Raw genomic sequence first — 22,360 nt, 5'->3', positions numbered from 1 at the left:
ATTTAAGTCTTGAAGACACTCCCCCACTGACTCTCGTCTAGTGGCTTTTATTTTTTGGCACTCTGGATCCAGGCTCACCAACATGGCCACCTGTGTTTTCTCTCATTACTTGTATAATCCTCAGTCTCAAGGCCCACATGCTCCTATTACATGATATGGTGCCTAAGAACATGGGTTATTGGGTCAGACTGCCTGGGTTAAATTCCTCATTCCATTACCTATCAGTTGTGAACCTCTGTCTGCCTCAAGTTTCCTCATGTAGAAAGGAAGAACAATGGCAGTACTGACTAGCCTTACAGGGTCGTTGCAAGGATTAGATAATCTATGCAAAGCACTAAAGACAATGTCAGGCACAGAATAAACACTCAGAAAGTATTAGTTACTACTGATCTCCTACTATTACTGCTTCATAACAAAAGACCCAGGGTCTGCTACATACTAGGTGATCCATAAGTTGAATCAAGGAATAGATACTCATTCTTGCTCCTAAAATTATTGAAACACTAGTGAAAGGCACAGGTTTTAATCTAAAAGTTTGACCTACCTTTAAATCTGAGTTGGCTGCAAATTTCTGTCCAATTAAAGCTGCATTTCCTCCTACATAGTGCTGTAAGAGAGTTCAAGGCTTTTAGACTGTATTTTAATACAACTGTATCACCCAAGTTTAATCATTTTTTATTTTAAAAATTAATTTATAGTCCATTTTCCCAAAGACATTTTGAGGTGATTTTACATCAAAGGACACACAGATGAAGTTAATGCAACAGAGAAACAGAAAGTGAGTAATAAGGTGAAGAAAATAAATAGGACAACCATGAAAATGAGTCTGATTGCTTTTAACTGTTGATCAAATTCAGCTCTGAGCTTACAGCCAGCCAGAAGAGACAACAGGAAAGAGAAAAAGTGTGGACAGGGCTTATCTTCTACATTGTAGTCCTTCTAAAATGAAAAACTTCACTATCCTGTGGAAAATCATTGAGTAGATACTATAATGAACTAAAATCTAACTCTTGAGTGAGGCACATATGGCCTTTATTTAACCCATGCTTTCCTTACCACCTTCATCTCCTGCCCTTCCCTTCCACACCCTGCTTACAGCTCTCCAAGTCAGCCTTCCTCTGTCTCTGTGCCTTTGGCACATGCTGTTTCCTTCCATTAGGACACCCTCCCCTTCTCATATACTAGGCAAAACCCTGATCACTTTCCAAGAATCAGCTGCAGTGTCACCTTTTCTGTAATGCCTTCTCTGTTCCCCTTACCTCAATGACATTTCAGCCTTCACAACCACCCTCACCAGATAGGATTACAGATCTCTTCCTACCCCTATAACCTGAACAAACCTCTAATGCGGCTCCTGTCCACTTGGGCTGCTATCATCTGGGTACACAACTAGGTCCTTCGGGGCAGGGACTGTCTTCTTCTTATAAGTGTTCAGTAAATGTTTGTTGCTAAATTTTGAGAAATGAAGAAACACACTGATGTGTTGGGAAATATAAAGGTTTTCCTGGCAGTAAATTCTAAAGATAATAGGCCCCTAATATAGGACAGTACTTTCCCTTAAACACCACATCTCTCAGCTGAGGACCCAGAGAACAAATAATTCAAGGTTGGTGTTCCATGTTGCTAAGGATGGATCCATGCGCCTTGGAAATCTGACACATAACATCTAAGGTTGCTGTTCTATTATAAAAGGTGAAAAGCCTAATAGTGTTACCTGGGTGGAATGCTACAATCCCAGCTTTCTAGTCCTCAGCCCACACAGAGGCATAGACTAAACCAGGGGTGTCCAATCTTTTGGCTGCCCTGGGTCACACTGGAAGAACTGTCTTGGGTCACATATAAAATACACTAACAATAACAGCAGCTGATGAGCTGTTAAAAAGAAGAGGGGGCAGGGGGTTAAATCTCATAATATTTTAAGAAAGTTTATGATTTGTGTTAGGCCACATTCAAAGCCGTCCTGGGCTGCAGACTGGACAAGTTTGGAGTAAACAATTCTAGATGGTAGACATCACTCTTACGCCAATTTTGTGCTGACTAACCTCTGAATTCAGATGGGACAGTAATAGCTTTTTAGAGATAAATTTGAAACTTTCTGTGATATGTAGGCTGAAATTTGGCCCTTTAACATGTCAGCCTTAATGTTTTATTTAACCACGATGGCTAGAATTTACTAAAAAAAAATCTTGGGAAAATAGTAAGATATCTACAAGGTAGATTTCAGAATTTTCATATAATGTTTATCAACCTGCCTTAAAAAGGCACTCCCCTAGTGAAAGGGGGTTTTATAATGTTACAAAATAACTTGGACCATCACAAAGCTAGATAAAGTTGCTGTAAAAAAATTTTTCATCAAGAAATAAAGGCAGAATCAAGAGAGAAGAGAAATCAAACTGGTGGTTTAAATTCCATAATCATAAAGACTTTTGAGCAGTGGACTCCTCATGTTAGAACTATCAAGATTCTCCCATAAGACATAAGAATCTCACTACTGATCTCAGCTGTCAAAATGATAATAACTGAAATCTTAACTTGCTGTCTCCTTTAGAAACTCAGCTGGGTAATGCCTATGTCCATTTCTAATGTTCAAATAGGCAGCTTCAAAGACAAAAAACTTATTATTTTCTAAAACTTTTTGAGATAGGGTTGCACCCTGTTGCCCAGACTGGAGTGCAGTGGCATGATCATGGTTCAGTGCAGCCTTGACCTCCTGGGCTCAGATGATCCTCCCACAGGCACATGCCACCATGCCCAGCTAAGTTTTTCTATTTTTTGTAGAGACAGGGTTTCACCATGTTGCCCAGGCTGGCCTCAAACTCCTGGGCTCAAGCAATCCACCTGCCTCAGCCTCCCAAGTGCTGGGATTATAGGCATGAGCCACTATGCCTGGCCTAAAATCTTAAGTCATCAAAAAAAGCAGTCACAAAGGTTTGTCTGTGAAAGGTGCCAATTAAAAATGGCATTAAGAGCGTCCCTGGCTAGAACTACCAACCTAGACTGGGTGCCCAGCCAAAAGAAGGTTTAAATGAGGAGGAAGAATGGGGTGAGGGCAAGACACGGGAGATAACCAAACAACCAAAACTTAGCCTCAAGAGGCATGAGGGTACATGTAGGAGCAGGCATACTGGGGTGAGGTAGGAAGAGCCATGGTTCGGTCTCCAGCCTCAGCACTGCCTCTTATTCCACGTGAACCTCCAGGAAGTGCCTGGACCATGCAGGGCTTTGTATATATTCACCAGGTGAGCTTGGAAACCACTAAGGTTCTAACTCTGACAGGTTCTACGCTGCAGACCAGTGGTTCTCAAAATGAGATTCTCAGACCTACACGATCAACCACGAAACTCATTGGAAAGGTAAATTATTGGGTCTCATCCCACATCTACTGAATCAGAACTCTGGTAGTAGGCCCAGAAATCTGTGTTTCAACAGCCTCTCCAAATGATTCTGACACATGCTCAAGTCTGAGAACCATCAACCTAGACCCACAGTTTTCAACCAGGGGTGATTTTGCTCCCCTCCTCTTCAAACTGGAATGAAAAGTTGCTTGCTTGCTTCTAGGAACCATATGAAGAAGGCATCTTTTCCCACCCTTAATTTACTACTGCTGAACCAAACAGACCTGGGCTCCTGGGAACTCTGATGCAACCTGGGCAATGTCGTGAAAAGTTTCCTTATCACTGAAGAAGCGCTCAGCAGCTGCTCCCTTCCCCATGAAGTGAATGAAGGCTTCTTCCAGATCATTCCTTGAATGCAGAACGCTGTGATCTTTCCCATTCCCAGGACTAAGGCCAAGTGCCTGCAAGAGCTTCACCCCTGAGAGCACCACATCAACACATGCATTGACTCTGGAAGGAGGAAAAAAACTGTGTGAAAGCAGCAGAAGCACCAAGTAACCGTTTTGCATTTAACAAAAGGAAAATGTTTCTCAGAACCTTATTCAACAGAAAAACAGGGGAAGTAGATCTGAAACCTGGGAGAGGAAATAGCACATGGCAGGAGAAAAATTACATTAACTGGATGTATGTATTAGGATCAGAACACAGGACTCCTCAATAGTTTGGCAAACATTTACACTAGTTACACAGTGAGAAGACAGGTGCTTAGCATTTCAGAACAAAGCTACTGTAACAAAAATGTAACATTTCTGAGAAAACGCTGGCAGAGCCAAACTGGATTCATGCTGGCTGTGTGACTTGGGCAAGTCACTAATTTCTCTGTGCCTTGGTTTCCTCATCCACAAAATGGCAATAATATGAGCATTTAACTCATAGAGCTATGGTTAAGATTAAATATGTGAATGTATACTTAGGAACAGCAATTGGCAGAGTAAGCAAAATACGTGTTTCAGTCAAAGGCTAAGTATCAGGCATCTTCCCTCCAAAGACAAATGAGGATGGTGGCAAGATACAATAAATTACTAAATGCCGAGTACTCCCAGCTGAAACCCTGTCTCTTAGACTTTAGTGGTGGTTTACAGACTTAGGCACACCTGCGGCATTGTAAGAACTCACCCTTTGGCCAGTGTTCACAGGACTGACCCATGAACGTTAAAGACCTGCCACTCTTGGTTGTCTCGGTGGAAATTATAAAGTACAGGTTGAATGCCTTATCTGAAGAGCTTGAGATCAGAAGTGTTTCTGATTTTGGAATATTTACATATACATGAGATATCCTGGGAATGTGACTCACGTCCAAACACAAATCCATTTCACATATACTTCATACATACAGCCTGAAGGTAACTTTATACAGTGTTTTAAATACTTTTGTCCATGAAATAAAGTTTGTATTCCTTATGTGTGGGTGGAATTTTCACATATAAATATTTAATATACATCAGCAGCATCATGTCAGTGCCCCAAAGTTTTGGATTTCAGAGCATTTTGGATGCTCAACTTGTACTAAGGTTGTCTGGCATGGCCTCTCCTATGTGTGTATGGAGAAGGTCTGTCTTATATTTTCAGGGTTTCTTTGCTAAGTCATCCCTCTTTTAAAGAGAACATTTAAATAATTAAGGTAGTTAGATGAGGTCTTCCTGCCCCTACCCCTATCATGGTAATCTTTATTCCTGCCTCTGCCTATTGGGATGTCATTCTGGCCAGTGAGGTTGGATTACCATACAGACAGCTTCCAGCCGGCCAACTGAGACGGCCCCTAATGATACGGGTGACTGGGCTTCAGAGTTAATTCTGACCAGCTCTGAAACCACAAGGTAAACTCATTCATAAAAATGTCCCAATGGATGAAATTTTGGTGTAAAATGCATAGTTACATTTCCCTTTTAGTCTCTTTCAAAAATGAAGAGGAATGAGACTGGGATGAAGAGGAATTTTACCAGGTATATTCCTACTTTTAACATGCATGTGTTCCTTTTATAATTTTTAAAATGATATAACTTTAAAAAGGTTTGTATGCAGACTAGATATTATTTACATCACTTAAGGAAGATTTACAAGGGCAAGGAAGAGAAATCCTCCCCCAAGACACAAGCAGACTGCATCTTCATTATAAGGGTCCTTTTTATTAATTCTTCCCCTAGGGATTCATGTTTTGAAAGGAGTTTTGCCTATCAAATAGCATTTAAATACTCACAGTTTCTTGTTCGACATACATAATGACTGGTCAACTGAAGAAGCATAACCTAAGAGCTACTACGCCTTTCAGTGCATAAAACATCTAGCTACTCTAATTATTTGGCTCTTCTCTTTAAAAGAGGGATGATTTATAGCAAAGAAACACTGAAAATATAAGCCAGAACTTCTCCATGACACATACAGAAGGGGCTATTCTGGACACGCACGTGGCAGTTGCTTAAAAATATCTTTAAAATCTTTCCTTTCACAGCCTTCAATGTAAAGAAACCAAACACACCTTGCAAACTGTCTCAATTTTACCTCAGACATGGTGCCCTTTATTTCTAATGAATGCAGCATTAGATTGGTAGGTAGAATCAATAGGAATACAAGTATCTCTGGCTTTCAGATGCCAGCAGGTTCTTAAGTTTCAGACAATGAGGGCTTGAGTAAGGAGGGATACCATTTCCTCCAGACAGCCCAGTCTAAAAATTGTATCCAAATGGATTTGGGTCCCGAGTCTGAAGAGTGAAGGTTCAGAAACGGAGGGAAATCTGCCTTTGAAAATAACTACTTCAAAAACTATAAACACCCTCAAGCCTGTAATCCCAGCACTTTGGGAGGCTGAGGCGGGTGGATCATGAGGTCAGGAGTTCAAGACCAGCCCGGCCAAGATGGTGAAACCCCGTCTCTACTGAAAATACAAAAATTAGCTGGGCATGGTGGTGGGCACCTGTAATCCCAGCTACTTGGGAGGCTGATGCAGGAGAATCGCTTGAACCCGGAAGGTGGAGGTTGCAGTGGGCTGAGACTGTGCCACGGTACTCCAGCCTGGGTGACAGAGTGAGACTCTGTCTCAAAAAACAAACAAACAAACAAAAACTATAAACACCCCACTCTCCATATCTAGTACTGCTGAGATTTTAAACAGTCTGACTCCTCAAAGATGAGAATGGGGAAAGCTGTTCAGTATATTTTGTGACACAAGGCAAAACCCAACAGAACTAATTTTGAGTTACAAAATATCACTATCATGGAACATTTTCCATCCCTCACCTAATCACATCAGGAATACTGAGGGAAAATAACCAGTTTCTCAGACTGGTTCATGGTTTACTTGATAACTTTTTATAATTAAAATAACCAGGCTGAGCACAGTGGCTCACACTTGTAACCCCAGCACTTTGGGAGGCCAAGGCGGGTAGATCACCTGAGCCTAGGAGTTCCAGACCAGCCTGAGCAATATAGCAAGACCCCATCTCTACAAAAAATACAAAAATTACCCAGGTGTGGTGGTGCACACCTGCAGCCCCAGCTACTCAGGAAGCTGAGGCAGGAGGATCACCTGAGCCTGGGAGGCAGAGGTTGCAGTGAACCAAGATGGCACCACTGCTCTTCAGCCTGGGCGAGAGAGCAGGACCCTTTCTCAAAAAAACACTGAACATCTACTACATGCTAGATGCCAAACGAGTACTTTACATGTACTTTCTTGTTCTGTTTTATAATACTTTAACCAGAATAAGAATCTTTCTCTGCACTTTCTCATCTCAATAGCATCCCAAAATGTAAAAAGCATTATTACCTAAGATGTTGTATTATCAAGGGGAAATAAAGGGAGACACAGTTAAAGAATCAGAAAACAAAATTATGCTCATCTGACGTGCAAGCAGAATCTCACACATCAGTAAAAAATGTGTATTAGATGACAGTGTGATTTTGGAGAAAACACAGACGAAACAACTGGAAAATAGGTCAAGACAATAGATGCTGAATGTCAAAATGGGCTGGGGGGGCTGGGAAAGAGGGCATAGTTCTCCCATCTAGACCTTAAGTGCCTCTAAGGTAAAGATGATGTTTCCTATCTCCTCCCTTCTGTTTCATCACCTGTAAAATGTTTTCTAAGGTTTTCTTTTTTTTGAGACGGAGTCTCGCTCTATCACCCAGGCTGAAGTGCAGTGGCGCGATCTCGGCTCACTGCAAGCTCTGCCTCCTGAGTTCACACCTTTCTCCTGCCTCAGCCTCCCGAGTAGCTGGAACTACAGACGCCCGCCACCACACCCGGCTAATTTTTTGTATTTTTAGTAGAGACGGGGTTTCACCATGTTAGCCAGGATGATCTCGATCTCCTGACCTCGTGATCCACCTGCCTTGGCCTCCCAAAGTGCTGGGATTACAGGCGTGAGCCACCGCGTCCGGAGATTTTTCTAAGGTTTTCGCTAGTTTTACATTACATGCATCAGCTGTTATAAGAGCTAATCATAATCGTTAAGACACAGAACTGTAAAGAGACGGGAAAAAAAGGCAGTGGTCCCTGGGCTGAACCCTAGCTCCTGCATCTAGACAGAGAAAGGCGGCTGATCTTTAAGAAGCACTCCATGCTAGGCAGGCATTTTCAGATAGATTAAACCTATTTGCAAAATGCTGTAAGACTGCTAAGTAGTCATCACTGCTTTTAGCTAAGAAAAGTGAAGCTGTGGATTAACTAACATTTCAAAAGCCACAGACAGGCGGATCTGAAATTCAAACCCAGATTTATCTGATACTGAAGCCCACGTAGGAAGTACACACAAGCAAAATTGTACACGAAGGGATTAACCTTGTGTTTGGATACAATAAAGAATGATCTAGCTACAGTGGAGAATTCATACAGGGGAGAAGACCAAGATATGTTTCAAGGGTAGGGGTGAAGCCAGTTCCAGAGGCAATAAATATTAGCATAAGGGTGTTTTGTTGTTTGAGACGGAGTTTCACTCTTGTTGCCCAGGCTGGATGGAGTGCAATGACACGATCTCGGCTCACCACAGCCTCCATCTCCCAGGTTCAAGCAATTGTCCTGCCTCAGCCTCCCGAGTAGCTGGGATCACAGGCATGCACCATCACGCCCGGCTAATTTTGTATTTTTAGTAGAGATGGGGGTTTCTCCATGTTGGTCAGGCTGGTCTCGAACTCCTGACCTCAGGTGATCCGCCCACCTCAGCCTCCCAAAGTGCTGGGATTACAGGCGTGAGCCACCGTGCCCGCTGGGTTTCATCATTTTTAAACCAATGAACAACAGGTACCAGAGTCTGATTTAGAAGCAGGGGAAGTTTCCTAGAAACACCTTAAACACCTTAAAACTCCTGTCCTTTACTTCTTTGACCCCTTTCCACCAGCCCCTTAAGTGCCTCCCAGAATTCCACCTTTACCATTTTTACCTTCTCTTCTTCTCTTCCTGGGTGATCCTATACAGTCTCTGGCTTCAACCTAAGTACCAGTGTCTCCAAAATTTGCAATCCTGTTTCTCAATATATTCCTAAAAACCAGCTTCTCATTTTCAGTAGCTGACAGAGAAGCTTCATCTGAAATCCCATAACAATGTATGTATATTTCTCCTCTGAAATCCAATTTATCTTTTTAAACTTGTTTTTCTTAAATCTCTCTTAATGGCAATAACATGGCATCAACCAGGAACCAGAAATGGGAAAGACCAGGCTTCAATTGCTCCTCTGGCACTTGATAGCTGCAAGATCTTGGGCAAATAAATCAATGTGTGAAGACTTGGTGATAATGTCTGTTATCTGCCTGCCTCATAAAGTTGTTGCACTGGTCAATTTTCATAATGGTATAATGATTGCCCGGGACTGAGTAATGTATAAAGGCCAGAGGTTTAATTGACTCACAGTTCAGCATGGCTGGGGAGGCCTCAGGAAGCTTACTCATGGTAGAAGGGGAAGGGGAAACAAGGCACCCTATTCTTCAGGTGTCAGGAAGGAGACGTGCCAAGCGAATAGCAGGGAAGAGCCCCTTATAAAACCAAAGGATCTCATGAGAACTCACTCACTATCAGAACAGAACGGGGGAACCGCCCCCGTGATTCAATTACCTCCACCTGGTCTCTCCTTTGATTAGCTTATGGGGATTACAATTCAAGATGAGATTTGGGTGGGGACACAAAGCCTAATCATATTAGTTGTTATATTTAATACTGGGCTGGGTGAGGTGGTTTACAGCTGTAATTCCAGCACTTTCAGAGGCCAAGATGGGAGGCAAGGCCTGAACTCAGTAGTTCAAGACCAGCCTGAGCAACTTGGCAAATCCTGTCCCTACCAAAAATATAAAAATTAGCCGCGCGTGGTGGTACATGCCTGTAGTTCCAGCTACTTGGGACACTGAGCATGACAGGTCAAGGCCATAGTGAGCTTGATCATGAAACTGCACACTCCAGCCTGGGTGACAGAGCGAGATGCTGTCTCAAACAGAAAACAAAAACTAAACAAGATATCCAATACTAAAACCTGTCGTTTTTGACTGCCTTTCTTTACTCCACCACATCCAACCTATTATTCAGGTTATCTCTCAAATCTCACCTGTTCTACATCATTGCCAAGTCTGGTTCAGGCTCCTTTCTCCCTTTACACAAACCCTACAACGGCCTCTTATACCAGTGTCAGAGTCTCAAGATATTCCTCCTTATGAATCACATTAAATTGCATTTTGAGTGTGTCTGTGTGAGAGTGTGAATACGTCTCTAGAGAAGTCAAACTACAACCTCAAAATGAGATTCTGATACAAGAATACAAGTACTGCACCTGCTTCCCCTCGTCCCTCCTAAATCCCCCTATCTTTGGGCTAAAAATCCTCTTTGGGGCCGGGCGCAGTGGCTCACACCTGTAATCCCAGCACTTTGGGAGGCCGAGGCGGGCAGATCACGAGGTCAGGAGATCGAGACCATCCTGGCTAACACAGTGAAACCCTGTCTCTACTAAAAATACAAAAAATCAGCTGGGCATGGTGGTGGGCACCTGTAGTCCCAGCTACTCGGGAGGCTGAGGCAGGAGAATGGCGTGAACCCGGGAGGCAGAGCTTGTAGTGAGCCGAGATCGCGCCACTGCACTCCAGCCTGGGCGACACAGCCAGATTCCATCTCAAAAAAAATCCTCTTTGGGAAATAAATGATGAGAAGCAGTGAAACAGGTTAGAACCACTGCTCAAAATCCACCCTTCACATTCCCACCAATTCTCAACAAAGAACTTGTCATCAGTTAACTGCTTATAAGCCTTTATGGCTTCCCCATAAAAAGCCCTTCACAATCTGGTCCGGCCCTTCGTTGTCAGCATCATCTCTTTACAACCCTCTACCATAAGATTCTTGCTCGAAAACAAGGCTGACCTGTTCCCAAACCAACCATGTACTTTTTCACATTTGGTTCTCTTGCCTAGGTGGACTTGTTCCCACTTTGGCTTGGAGAAATCTCATTTCTTCTTTAGTGTCTGTCCTATGAAAGTCACCGTAGTAAAATATATTTTCCAAGATGGTCGCAATAAGATGTCCCATTCCACATGTTCTCTTCACAACGTGACACGGATGCTCCTCCCATCAATGTTTGTTCTATGTCCCCTCCCTTAAAACCAGGTGGACCTGTGACTCTGGTAGAAGAGTTCCTATGTGCTTCTAAGATTAGGTCGTAAAAGGCATTAAGGCGTCTGCCTGGTCCTCGTGGGATGTTCCTCTTCTAACCATAATTGTTATAGACTGAACTGTCCACCCCCCACCAATTCATATGCTGAAACCCTAATTCCCAATGTGACTATATTTGGACATGGGGCCTTTAAGGAAGTAATTAAGGTTAAATAAGGTCACAAGGGTGAGCCCTGTTCCAAAAGGACCTAGTGTCCATATAAGAGGAGTGAAAGGCACCAGGAGCATGCATGCGCAGGCTAACAGTGAAAAGTCAGCTCGCTGCAAGCTAGGAAGGGAGGCAACATCAAAAACCAATCCTGCCAGTACCTTGATCTCGGACTATCAGCCTCCAGATCCGTGATAAAACAGATTTCTGTTGTTTAATCCACCTAATATGTGGTATTCTGTTCTAGCAGTCCAAGTAGACTGATACAATAATATGTGTTTTTCCAATAAGTGAGGCGGGGACCTTGCTTCACCCATCTCTGTATCTTAAGAACCTAGAACAGAACTGACACTAACCATGTAGCTGGTGAATATCTGCTGAATGAACGCACATAAAGCAAGGAAGGACAATTTAATCCCAGCACTTTGGGAGGCCAAGGTGGGAGGTTCGCTTGAGCTCAGGAGTTCGAGACCAGCCTAGGCAATATAGCAAGACCTCGACTCTACTAACAAAAATAAAAAAAATAAAAAAAATAAAAAAATGGTTGGGCGTGGTGGTGCTTGCCTGTTGTCCCAGCTACTCCAGAGGCTGAGGCAGAAGGATCTCTTGAGCTTGGGAGGTCGAGGCTGCAGTGAGCAGTGATTGCGCCACTGCACTCCAGCCTAGGCGACAGAGAGAGAGAGACCCTGTGTCCAAAAAAATAAAACAAAAAAAATTATAGCTAATATCGAATGCTTTTTAAAGCAAGCACCATGCTAGAGAGATTACATGAATTATGTCATTTAATCTTCAGGACAAGTTTGCTCTACTTTACCCCTCCCAGTCCCAACACTCCACAGAAAGTAGTAGTCTACATGGTAGAGGGCCTGCTTTTATGTGGTGGTTATACATAACTCTGAGGTCATGGCAAGAAAGTCAAATTGAACTGAGTCAGAGACTAAAGTTAGTGTTTACAATATCAACACTATAAAGGGAATAATTACATTCCCAAGGAAAAGTACAAAGAAAGGAGGCACTGTGATTTGGAAGAACCTTAAATATGCAACGTCACTGAAGTCAGGGGAAGAAAAGAGTTTCACGAAGAAGGACGTGTTCAATGCATGGAAGGCTGCAGAGAGCAGATAATGAAGACTCAAAAAGGCAAATCAGAGAGGAGCTGCAGTACAGTCGTGTGGTTTCCAGACTACACGGCGTTACGAAAGCAAGTGGGTAAAGGCAGAAATCACTCGTCTTCAAGAAGTTCAGAAGAAAGAGGAAGACGAGTGTTGTCAAAGTGGGTAAGGTCAAGTATCTTTGACTGCAAAACAACAGTCGCCAGAAGAGAAGGGGCTAAAAGTTGGAACGAGGAACAAGGCTCGGAGAAAGGTGTCAGACAAAGAGGGATTAGCAAGAAGCTGTTAGGGCTGGTCCTACCGGGATCAGAGAAAGGTGCAGAGGCCAGCCGAGTGGAAAGAGCAGCGGTGACGAACCGGGTTCCACTCAGACGTCCGACGCTTCTTGCCAAGGGGCCAGCGCGGACAGCAGCGCCTCCCGGGGACCTCTGGGAAGCCCTGTTTCTGGCCGGCTCCGCCCGACCTCCAAGGCGGACCTCGGAGGTTCAGAGACCCAGGCCCCGCTGGCACTCACCCCACTGCCACGCGGCGCCAGCGCCGGACTGGCCGCACGATAAGCGCGTCCCAGGCTGCCGCCAACCGGCCCTCAGGGGAGACGGGTCCTGGGGGCGCAGGCGCGGGCCCCAGACACAGCGAGCTCCACAGAGAGCGCAGCGCCGAGCCTGGCAGCTCTGGCTCCAGCAGGAAGACGCAGCCCACGGCCAGCGCCAGGAAGCCCGCGTACGCGGAGCCGCGCCACAGCGCCATGGGGACCGAGGCGCAGCAGCTGCGCGAACCGACTCCTTTCCTAGTCCGCGCCTCTTCCGGGCTCGGCGCGCGCTGATGTTGACACAAGCACTACGTCAAAAGGGCGCGCCACGGGCTCCCCAAGGGGCGGGGCGACGGGCGGTGCCACGACGTAGCGAGTGGGGAGCCCTCGGCTCAGTCCGAGTCCCGGCACTGCGGTGTTGCGGCCCCGGAGGAGGTGGGACAATGGCAGTTGTGCCAGTCCGGGCGCTGCACCCCGCTTCCCGGAACTCTAACCGTATCCCCAGATAGAGGGATGGGAACACATTTGCTTTCCCAGTAAAACGGACAGATTGTGAAGAAGCGGACAAACCTCGCGTTAATATTCGAACCAGTCAGTGTCCCCATTGGCACAGATCACACCCCCATCTTTTAATACCTCCGTCCGCCCCGTGTCCCCTCATTTACTAGACTCGTCCTCTTCCAGGCCTGGTGCTCGGCGCTTCTAAGAGGAGTAGGCTCACAGAACAGCAGCGCTACTGAGACCCCTGGGGTACGCGAGGCAGGGGGATTCCGCCCCTTTGGAAGGTGGCCGAGACCCTCAGGCACTAAAGGACTTCGTCGAGACAGGAGAGCCCGCAGAGATCGGCAGAGATCGTCCTCTTCTGGATAACCAGAGTCCACAATCAAACCTTAAAATAACCCTTTTGGGGGCGCTGTTCCCTTTAGCAAACTCTGGAAAATGTACACAATCTTGTGCACAACACGAGAGTTACGGACCTGGGTTAAGGAACGTTGTTTTCTTTTGTTCCCCCTTGGTGACATCACTTAAACCCAGCTCTCTCTTCGTTGATATGACTTTTCTGTGCATGAGGCTATGTTGAGAGACAATGAAGCTAGGCTTGGTACCAGCTCATTCTCAGCAGCCATCATGCCCGGCCTAGTCTTGTTCCCTGGCCTGTTTCCAGTTTTCCAGCTCTGTTGGCTCCTGACGTTGGCTTTGTGTCCAGTTTTCCAGTGTGACCCTGACGTTTGGAGTTGGCAGCGACACTTTATTTCCCTAACTTTGATCTTGGGCATTAGTCTTCATTCTCCTCAGCCCCACCTCATCAGCTTTTCTCCATCCTGGTCATCTACCTTCCCTCAGTTGATCCTACCTGGCCTACCTGACCATGCCATCCCTTTCGACAAAGATATTCACACAGGAAGAGATCTGGGCTACCTTGGAGAAGAAGCCAAAGAGCCAGTGAGATATTTGTGAAGCCATGAAAGCCATCTTCCCTAGAGTTGCCTGTCACTTCTCTCTCCTCAGGGAGACATGTCAGTCAGTTCCTAGAGAAACTGCTCCTTATCACAACCCTCAGCTGTCAGGTTTCCCTGGCACCCAGAGGGGACTGAGCCAGCAGCTGACCTGAAAACAGTGAGTCTGCTGACTGTCCAGCGACCATTTTCCTCTATTGAGAATTTTAACCAAGTGTCTGGTGTCTGCAGTTATTTGATATTAGCTGTGGACCCACAGTCACACAAGGCTGAAGGTCAGAACCAGTTAAATATGTTTCCAAGGTGAAGTTTTGGGGAGCACAGGAAGCTGAACTGTGGGAAGGCCATAGAACAGACAGTAGATCTAGTCCTAGTCCTCTAGGAGGACTTTTGATTTAGTCATAGAGACGAAACAATAGCAGTTGAACCAAGTGGATGTTTATTTCTCATGTAAAAGTCTAAATGGGGTGTTGGCGTGTTGTGGGCTGTGGCAGCAAGCTTGGCCCCCTCTGGTTGCTATGGGGGCTGCTCTGGGCCTCTTGCTGGTTGGTCCCTCAGTATGGGTTTGCATTGTGGGTGGTGAAGGGGCCAGACAAGGAAACGAGAGGGCTGACCTCAATTCCAACTGAGAACTGAAGAGTCAGGAGCCACAGGAGGTGAAGAACAGACCATCAGGGACAGTTGCCAGGCCTGGTGGAGCCTGATGTGGCTTCTGGTCACATACATAGTCACAGGGCCCTTAATTCCTTCTCATCAGGGGCTCAGGGGCAGGCATTCACTGTCTTGGTGCCACAGTCCCTCTTGAAATATTTCCTTAATGAAAATCAGAAAAGATTCTGATCATCTGTCTGTTCAGAGAGTCTGGAATCCTTTGCAAGCCAATTGTTTTTCTAGAAGTTAGGTTTCTGGGGACAATTAAAACAGCTCTGAGTGGGCAGCTGTGACTTCATTGCCTAGGCTGAACAAAGAGGAAAGGGCTGGGCTGGGCAGACCTCAAGACACCCCCTGCCCCCACCCAAATGGCTTCCAGACATGGCCTTTGCTATTGGTTATTTCTCCTAGGACCTTGAAATGAGAGACGAAAAGCAATTTTGTTCCAGAAAATTCAGAGGCAAATGGAGGCTCCAGGTGTCCCACCCAAGATCCTGACCTGGAAGGCCAGGGAGCAGATACTGTGTTAACACAAAGACTTAGCAGAATCCTGTCAGCTTCCAAATTAGCTGAAGGTTTTGGCTTTAACAAAAATACCCACCCCCATGTGTGCCTGAAGGGGCACATTTGTTCCCACATGTAGCAAAAACTAAAGTGGGCCCAAACAGTCCCTGTGAAAGCTGGGCTAACCCACTTTCCTTGCAGCTCCAGGCCCCTGCGGGTTCATCCAAGCTGCTCTTTGAAGGCCACGCTGTGTCAAAGCCTTTGTTGATGCCAGGGACACAGCCCACCACAGGCCATACCCAAAGGCCAGAGTCAGAGCACAATTTTGAAGGTTACAGAAAACTCCAAAGAAATTAAAGAGATGGAATAAAGGATCCCAGCACCCGAAAAGAGAAAGCTTTGTGTCTGTAACCATAGCCCTTGGCAATCAGACATCCTCCTCACTCATGTGAGGTCAGGAGGGGACTAGAAGTGCTCAGAGGATGGACTGCCTCTGGCCAGTGCAGGGGAGAGGCAGGGGTGTTGAGGCACAGGAGCCAGATGAGAGGAACGTCAACAGCAAAGCAGTAAGAAGAACATGAGAGTTTCTTGATAGTAATAGAACTTCCTACACAGACTGGGAACCGGGTTGTAGCTTGAGAGGATGTGACAACGTAGTGGCCTGGAATTTTCACTTTGGAATTAACTGCTTTGGACCAGGAAGAAGCGCTGAGCCTAGAAAGGCAGGAGGCACAGGACTGTGTGGGCTTCTGTCTGGCCAGGACCTATGAGCTTCATAGGGAAATGAATCAGGGGGCAGGATAAAGCACAGTCCTCCACCCTTACAGTGCTCTCTTAGCCATCTCAGGCTTCCCAGAACACTGCTACCAGGCTGCTTGCTGGAGCCCTTTACACTCACAGGCCTTCCTGCTTGCGTTCTCTTCTGCAGGCTGCATAAACCAGTCCTGTTGTAGACCTTGTAGCATCTGCTACAGTGATCTGGTTTGGGTTTTGGTATTACTTGCAATGGTTTGGAAGGAAATGGGAAGTTTGCCTTCTAACTACATTTTCTTTTTGATTCAAGAACTCTAGCAGTTCTACAACCACTGGGCCTAAAGCTAAAATAAAGGAAAAATAAATAAAAGGTAGCAAAAACACCTAACTGGTATGGCCTGGCAGCATTGCCAGAGAGTCCTCAGGGACCCAGGCTTGTTCTGTCTTTTGCTCTGCCATCCCTAGGACAGCACAGAAGAGGCAGTACATCTTAACAAAATCAGGGTTCTGGAAGAAGGGAGAGGTGGTGAATGGTTGTTGCAAGCAATCAACAGTTCATACTTCAATGGAAAGAAGGTGGGATTTGATTCCTTGTCGCAAATCTTCACTGTCACCTGCTATCTGTGTGTCCTCAGGTAAGTCACTTAACTTTTCTGTTCTTCAGTTTCCTTATCTGCAAAATAATTCCTACTTTGCAGAATGGTTGTGGGAGGTAGAGTTATCTTAAGACAGTCTAGCACAGTGTCTGCTACATGTTGGAATTCAAAACACTCCCTGCTGTTGCTATGGTTGGTTCTGAGAGCTATATTTAATTTTCTTCTTAGTCTTTCTTGCTGGTCTGTCACTCTCTTACTATAAGGAAGACAGCCATTTCTGCATAGGTCACTATGCAGTAGCCTTTTCTATTTTTTGGCATCTATATAATATCCCACTGAATGAAAATACTAAAATTTATCTATTGTACTATGAATAGACCATTTGGAGTTTTCCCAGTTTTTTACTATTACAGTGTTGCTGTGTACATGCTGTGTTACATGTGTATAGCCATTTCTTCAGGGTAGAAACTAAATAACATTTCTGGGTCAATGATATGCCTGTCTTCAACTTTACTATATAATGTTTGACATCTTTCCAAAGCAGTATGCCAGTTTATCTTCTCACTGGCAGCATATGAGAATTTCTGTTGCTCCAGCTACATACACTCCAACAGATTCTTAAAGCTTTGTCATTTTGTAGGGTGTGTAGTGGTATCTTACTGTGGTTTTGACATTTCTATTTGTTGGTTAGTTGCAAGTATCTTGCCTCCCTCCCAGTCACTATTCATTCTCTTTATAATGTCTTTAGTGAGTAGAGTTCTATGAAAAATTATTCTTATTTATGTATTTTTGTAGAGATAGGATCTCTCTATGTTGCTCAGGGTGGTTTTGAACTCCTGGCCTCGCGAGATCCTCCTGCCTTGGCCTCCCAAAGTGCTGGGATTATGATTGTGAGCTACCATGCACAGCCTTAAAGTTCTTAGTTTTTTATATAGTTAACATTTTGTTCTTTTTTTTATTACTACTTTCCCCTTATCATTGGTGCTTTTTGTTACTTATTTAAAAAATCTTCCTGTACTCAGGATCATGCTGGTATTTTCCTGTACAACCTTCTAAGAGCTATAAGCTTTCACATTTCATGTTTAGGTATTTAATCTACCTTGGAATTGATTTTTGTGTGTTGTGAGAAGAATGCTTATAGATACCCAGTTTACCCAGTGCCTTTTACTGGTCATTTCTCAATGACTCTGCATTCCCACCTCTGTCCAATACCACGTGTCTATGTATGTGTGGATCTGTTTTGGGGCTCTTCAATCTGTTCCATTGGTCTATTTGTTTATCAGCATCTCTCTGTCTTGATATCTGTTAATGTAAATTCTTTTGCCTTACTCTTCTGTCTTGGCTATCTTTGGCCTTTTGAAATTCCCATATACTAAAATAAAATAAAATAAAATAAAATTCCCATATACATTTTTGAATCAACTTGTTGCCCTCCCTCCCAAAAAAACCCAATTAGGATTTTTATCATTCTAGGACTATGGTAGAGCCCTTCATTTATTTAGATCTACCTAAATGTCTCCCAATGGCATATTAGACTTTTTGTGGAGGATTTGTACGTCTTTAGTAAGTTTTATTACTAGGCACTTAATATCTTTAGTATGCTTATTGAAGTGAAATTGATATGCATTAAGCGCATAATATTTAAAGTGTGCAAATTAATAAGTTTAACATATGTATACACCCTGAAACTGTTACAGGAAAGGGATCCCGATCCAGACCCCAAGAGAGGGTTCTTGGATCCTGTGCAAAAAAGGATTCAGAGCGAGTCTGTAGTGCAAAGCGAAAGCTAGTTTATTAAGAAAGCAAAGTGGTGAAAGGACGGCTACTCCATAGACAGAACAGGACGTTTCCGAAATTAAGAGGAGGAACGCATCCACCCTAGGTACAATGCTTGTATATATGGAGAGATGCGCTCTGCTACAAGGGTTTGTGATAAACTATTACTTTTCTTAATTATGATATTTGGCAAGAATCAATATTATTATCTTTAAAGCAAAATTAGGAATGCCTTTGTTCCCCAGATATTGAGATATCTGGACACTCCCAAGTCTGGGTCCGTTTTAGTAAACATTAATAATTTGTTCCCTTAACAGTAAACATCTAGAGGCTAGGAATGCCTAACTTTCTGGGAATTCAGTCCAGCAACTCTCAGCCTCATTTTCCTAGCCCTCACTCAAAATGGAGTCTCTCTGGTTCGAATGCCTCTGACAAAACCATCACTACAATCAAGGTAATATAGTAATATAGTAAACATATCCATCACCCCAAATGTTTCCTCATGGCCCTTTGTAACCCTTCCCTCTTACTCCTTCCTGCCCGTACATCCCCCCACACCCTGTACCTAGGCAATCTGCTTTCTGTCACTATAGTTCAGTTTATACTTTGCAGAATTTTATATAACTGGGATCATACAGTACATAATCTTTTTGATGTGGCTTTTTTCTTACAGCATAATTATTTTGAGATTTATCTAGGTTGTAGCGAATATCAATTGTTAATTGCTCTTTAAAAAACTTTTAATTTCAAAACAGTTATATACTCACAAGAAGTTGCCAAAATGGTAGGGTCTGTGTACCCTTCACCCAGTTTCTCTCAATGGATATATCTTACATAATTATAGTGCAGCATCAAAACCAGTAAACAGGCATTGCTGCAAGGTATGTGTATAGTTTTGTGCCGTTTTATTATATATGGAGATTCGGGTAATCACCACTCAATCAAGGTGCAAGAACTGTTCCATCACCACTAAGATCTCCCTCACGCTATCCCTTTAGAGTCACACCCAACCCCCATCCTCTACCATTTCTAGACCCTGACATCCACCAATCTGCTTTGCATCACTCTAATTTTGTCATTCTGAGAATGTTATAAATGGAAGCATAGAGTATGTGATCTTTTGACAGCATAATACCCTTGAGATGCATCCACGCTGTTGCATGTGTCAATAGTTCATTTTTGTTATTTATTTTTATTTTTTGACTGAGTAATATTCTATAGTATGGAAGTGTCACAGTTAGCTTAGTCATTCACTCATTGAAGGACATTTTGGTTGTTTCCAGTTTGGGGCAGTTGCAAATAAAGCTGCAATAAACAATCATGTACAGAGTATTGGGTGGACATATTTCATATCTCTGAGATAAACACCCAGGAATACAATTGCTGGGTCATATGTTTAGTTTTTTTTTTTTGCATCCCCATAGGCAGCATATGAGAAATCCAGTTTCTTCACATCCTCACCAGCACTTGATATTGTCACTAATTTAGGTTTTGTTCTAATGGGTGGATAGTGACATCTGTTTGTGGTCTTAGTTTGCATTGCCCTAATGGCTAGTAGTATTGAGCATCTCTTCATGTATTTATTTGTTATCCATATATCTTCCTCAGTGAAATGTCTTTTCAGGTTCTTTTTTTCTTTTTTGAGACAAAGTCTTGCCCTGTTGCCCAGGCTGGAGTGTGGTGGCACGATCTTGGCTCACTGCAACCTCTGCCTCCTGGGTTCAAGTGATTCCCCAGCCTCAGCCTTCCAAGTAGCTGGGACTACCTGTGCGCACCACCACACCCAGCTAATTTTTATATTTTTAAGTAGAAATGGGGTTTCATCATGTTGGCCAGTCTGGTCTCAAACTTCTGACCTCAAGTGATCCGCCTGCCTCAGCCTCCCAAAGTGCTGGGATTATAGGCATGAGCTACTACTACCGGCCGTCTCTTTGAGCCTTTTGCTCATTTTCTAATTGAATGGTTTGTTTTTTGTTATTGAATTTTGAGAATATATATCATATATTCTAGATAAAAGTCCTTTGCCAGATACATGGTATGCAAATATTTTCTTCCAGTCTTTTCATCCTCTTAATGGAGTCTTTCACAGAATAAAAGTTTTTAAATGTGTTATTTTTTCTTCTATAGATTGTGCTAGTTTATTGCTTTTTGTTGCTGAATAGTATTCCACTGTATGGATATAGCGTTATTTATCTAATCATTTGTTGATAGACATTGGGTTCTGTCTAGTTTTTGACTATTACAAATAAAGTTGCTATGAGCATTTGTGTACAGGTCTTTTTGTAGGCTTTAATTTCTCTTGGGAAATATCTAGGAATGGAATACCCAAATCATGTAATAGATGTATGTTTCACTCTTTAACAAACTACCAAATTGTTTTCCAAAGTTGTTGTACCATTTTATATACCTACCAGCATTCTATTAGAGTTCTAGTTCTTCTATGTGCTTGCCAAGACTTGGTATGGTAAGTCTTTTAAATTTAGTCATTATAATAAATATGTAGATATATCTATTGTCTTAATTTTTATTTTCCTAATGATTAATGATGTTGAGCATCTTTTCATATCTTCATTGGTCAAGTATCTGTTCATATCTTTTGCCTATTTTTATTAGATTGATTTTTTCTTATTACCGAATTAAAAAAGTACTCTAGATACAAGTCCTTTATTAGACATGTGATTTGGAAATATTTTCTTGTCTGTCTTTCCATTCCCTTACCTGTCATATTGGATTAGAGGCCACCCTACTGACCTCATTTAACCTTAGTTACCTTTTTAAAGACCCTATCTTCAAATACTATACAGTAACATTCAAGGTACTAGGGATTAGGACTTCAGCCCATAACACTCCCCAACAATTGCTCTGGACATGCTGGAATTTTTCATTCTTGCTCAGGGTGTGTTACAAATATCATAATTCTTTTCTCTGTGACCATGTCTCTCAGTCTCCCATCAAGGAGTGATGTCTCTTTCTCCATTTGAATCTGGGCTGGCCTTGCCAATAGAATATGGCAGAAGTGACATTGTTCCGGTTCTGAGTCTAAGCCTGAGGAGGCCTTGCATGTTTCCACTCTCTGTTGCAACCCTGCACTGCCACATATCAACAAGACTTATCAACAAGCCTGGGATAGCCTACTAGATGAAAGATATATGGCCCGCTTGCTCCCATCACTCCAGCTGATAGCCAGCCAAACTCTAAGAAGCAAAGCCACCTAGCTGATTAGTAGCTGACCACTGACACAAAAGTAAGATCATCTGAGACCAGAAGACAGCCCAGCTGAGCTCAGCCCAAATTACTGACCCACAAAATAATAATAAATAAATGGTTATTATTTTTATGTCACTGAATTTTGAAGTGGTTTATTATTGAACAAAAGCTACCTGATATCCTTTTTTTTTTTTTTTTGAGATGGAGTCTCGCACTGTTGCCCAGGCTGGAGTGCAATGGTGCGATCTTGTCTCACTGCACCCTCTGCCTCCTGGGTTCACGCGATTCTCCTGCCTCAGCCTCCTGAGTAGCTGAGATTACAGATGCGTACCACCACAGTGGCTAATTTTTTGTATTTTCAGTAGAGACGGGGTTTCACTATGTTGACTAGACTGGTCTTGAACTCCTGACCTCGTGATCTGCCTGCCTCAGCCTCCCAAAGTGTTGGGATTACAGGCGTAAGCCACCGTGCCCAGCCTACCCTTCCTAAGAGTCTTTGCTCTGGCTCTTACTTTCATCTGGAATACTCTGTGACTTGATCTGTGCATGCCTGGCTGCTTTATGTCATTCATATCTCTGCTCAAATACAATTTCCT

The 22,360-nt window shown here is 43.6% G+C and overlaps 1 protein-coding gene and 1 long non-coding RNA gene across 19 annotated transcripts in view; one reads left to right on the top strand and one right to left on the bottom strand.

The window, feature by feature from the left end:
* ADPGK (ADP dependent glucokinase) overlaps positions 1 to 13,127 on the bottom strand; it is a 36,054-nt gene extending 22,927 nt beyond the window's left edge. For 5 of the 17 annotated variants that reach the window (XM_031668501.1, XM_003901161.4, XM_031668505.1 and 2 more), the window contains exons 1-3: positions 12,806 to 13,127; positions 3,620 to 3,845; positions 545 to 607 (exon numbers count right to left, since the gene is read on the bottom strand). In XM_031668501.1, the coding sequence (XP_031524361.1) occupies positions 545 to 607; positions 3,620 to 3,845; positions 12,806 to 13,038 (522 nt within the window). In that variant the 5' untranslated portion in view covers positions 13,039 to 13,127. Of the gene's footprint in view, positions 1 to 544; positions 608 to 1,340; positions 1,449 to 3,619; positions 3,846 to 11,743; positions 11,791 to 12,592 lie in introns of those variants that run through there. The other 12 variants (XM_031668503.1, XM_031668506.1, XM_031668507.1 and 9 more) reach the window with 9 other exon arrangements.
* Positions 13,128 to 13,188: 61 nt separating this feature from the next.
* On the top strand, positions 13,189 to 21,892 carry LOC108586760. Of its 2 annotated transcripts, XR_001904453.3 has the most exons (4): positions 13,189 to 14,552; positions 16,651 to 16,820; positions 18,875 to 19,011; positions 21,502 to 21,892. It is a non-coding gene; the product is annotated as an uncharacterized LOC108586760 (long non-coding RNA). The 2 variants fall into 2 exon arrangements; XR_001904452.3 differs by lacking the exon at positions 13,189 to 14,552 and having other exon boundaries at positions 16,534 to 16,820.
* The last annotated feature ends 468 nt before the right edge of the window (positions 21,893 to 22,360 follow it).

This window comes from Papio anubis, chromosome 7 (assembly GCF_008728515.1).
Source record: "Papio anubis isolate 15944 chromosome 7, Panubis1.0, whole genome shotgun sequence".
NCBI classification, from domain to species: Eukaryota; Metazoa; Chordata; class Mammalia; order Primates; family Cercopithecidae; genus Papio; species Papio anubis.
Note: the sequence above shows the minus strand (reverse complement) of the source record. Positions and strands in the feature narration are given on the sequence as shown.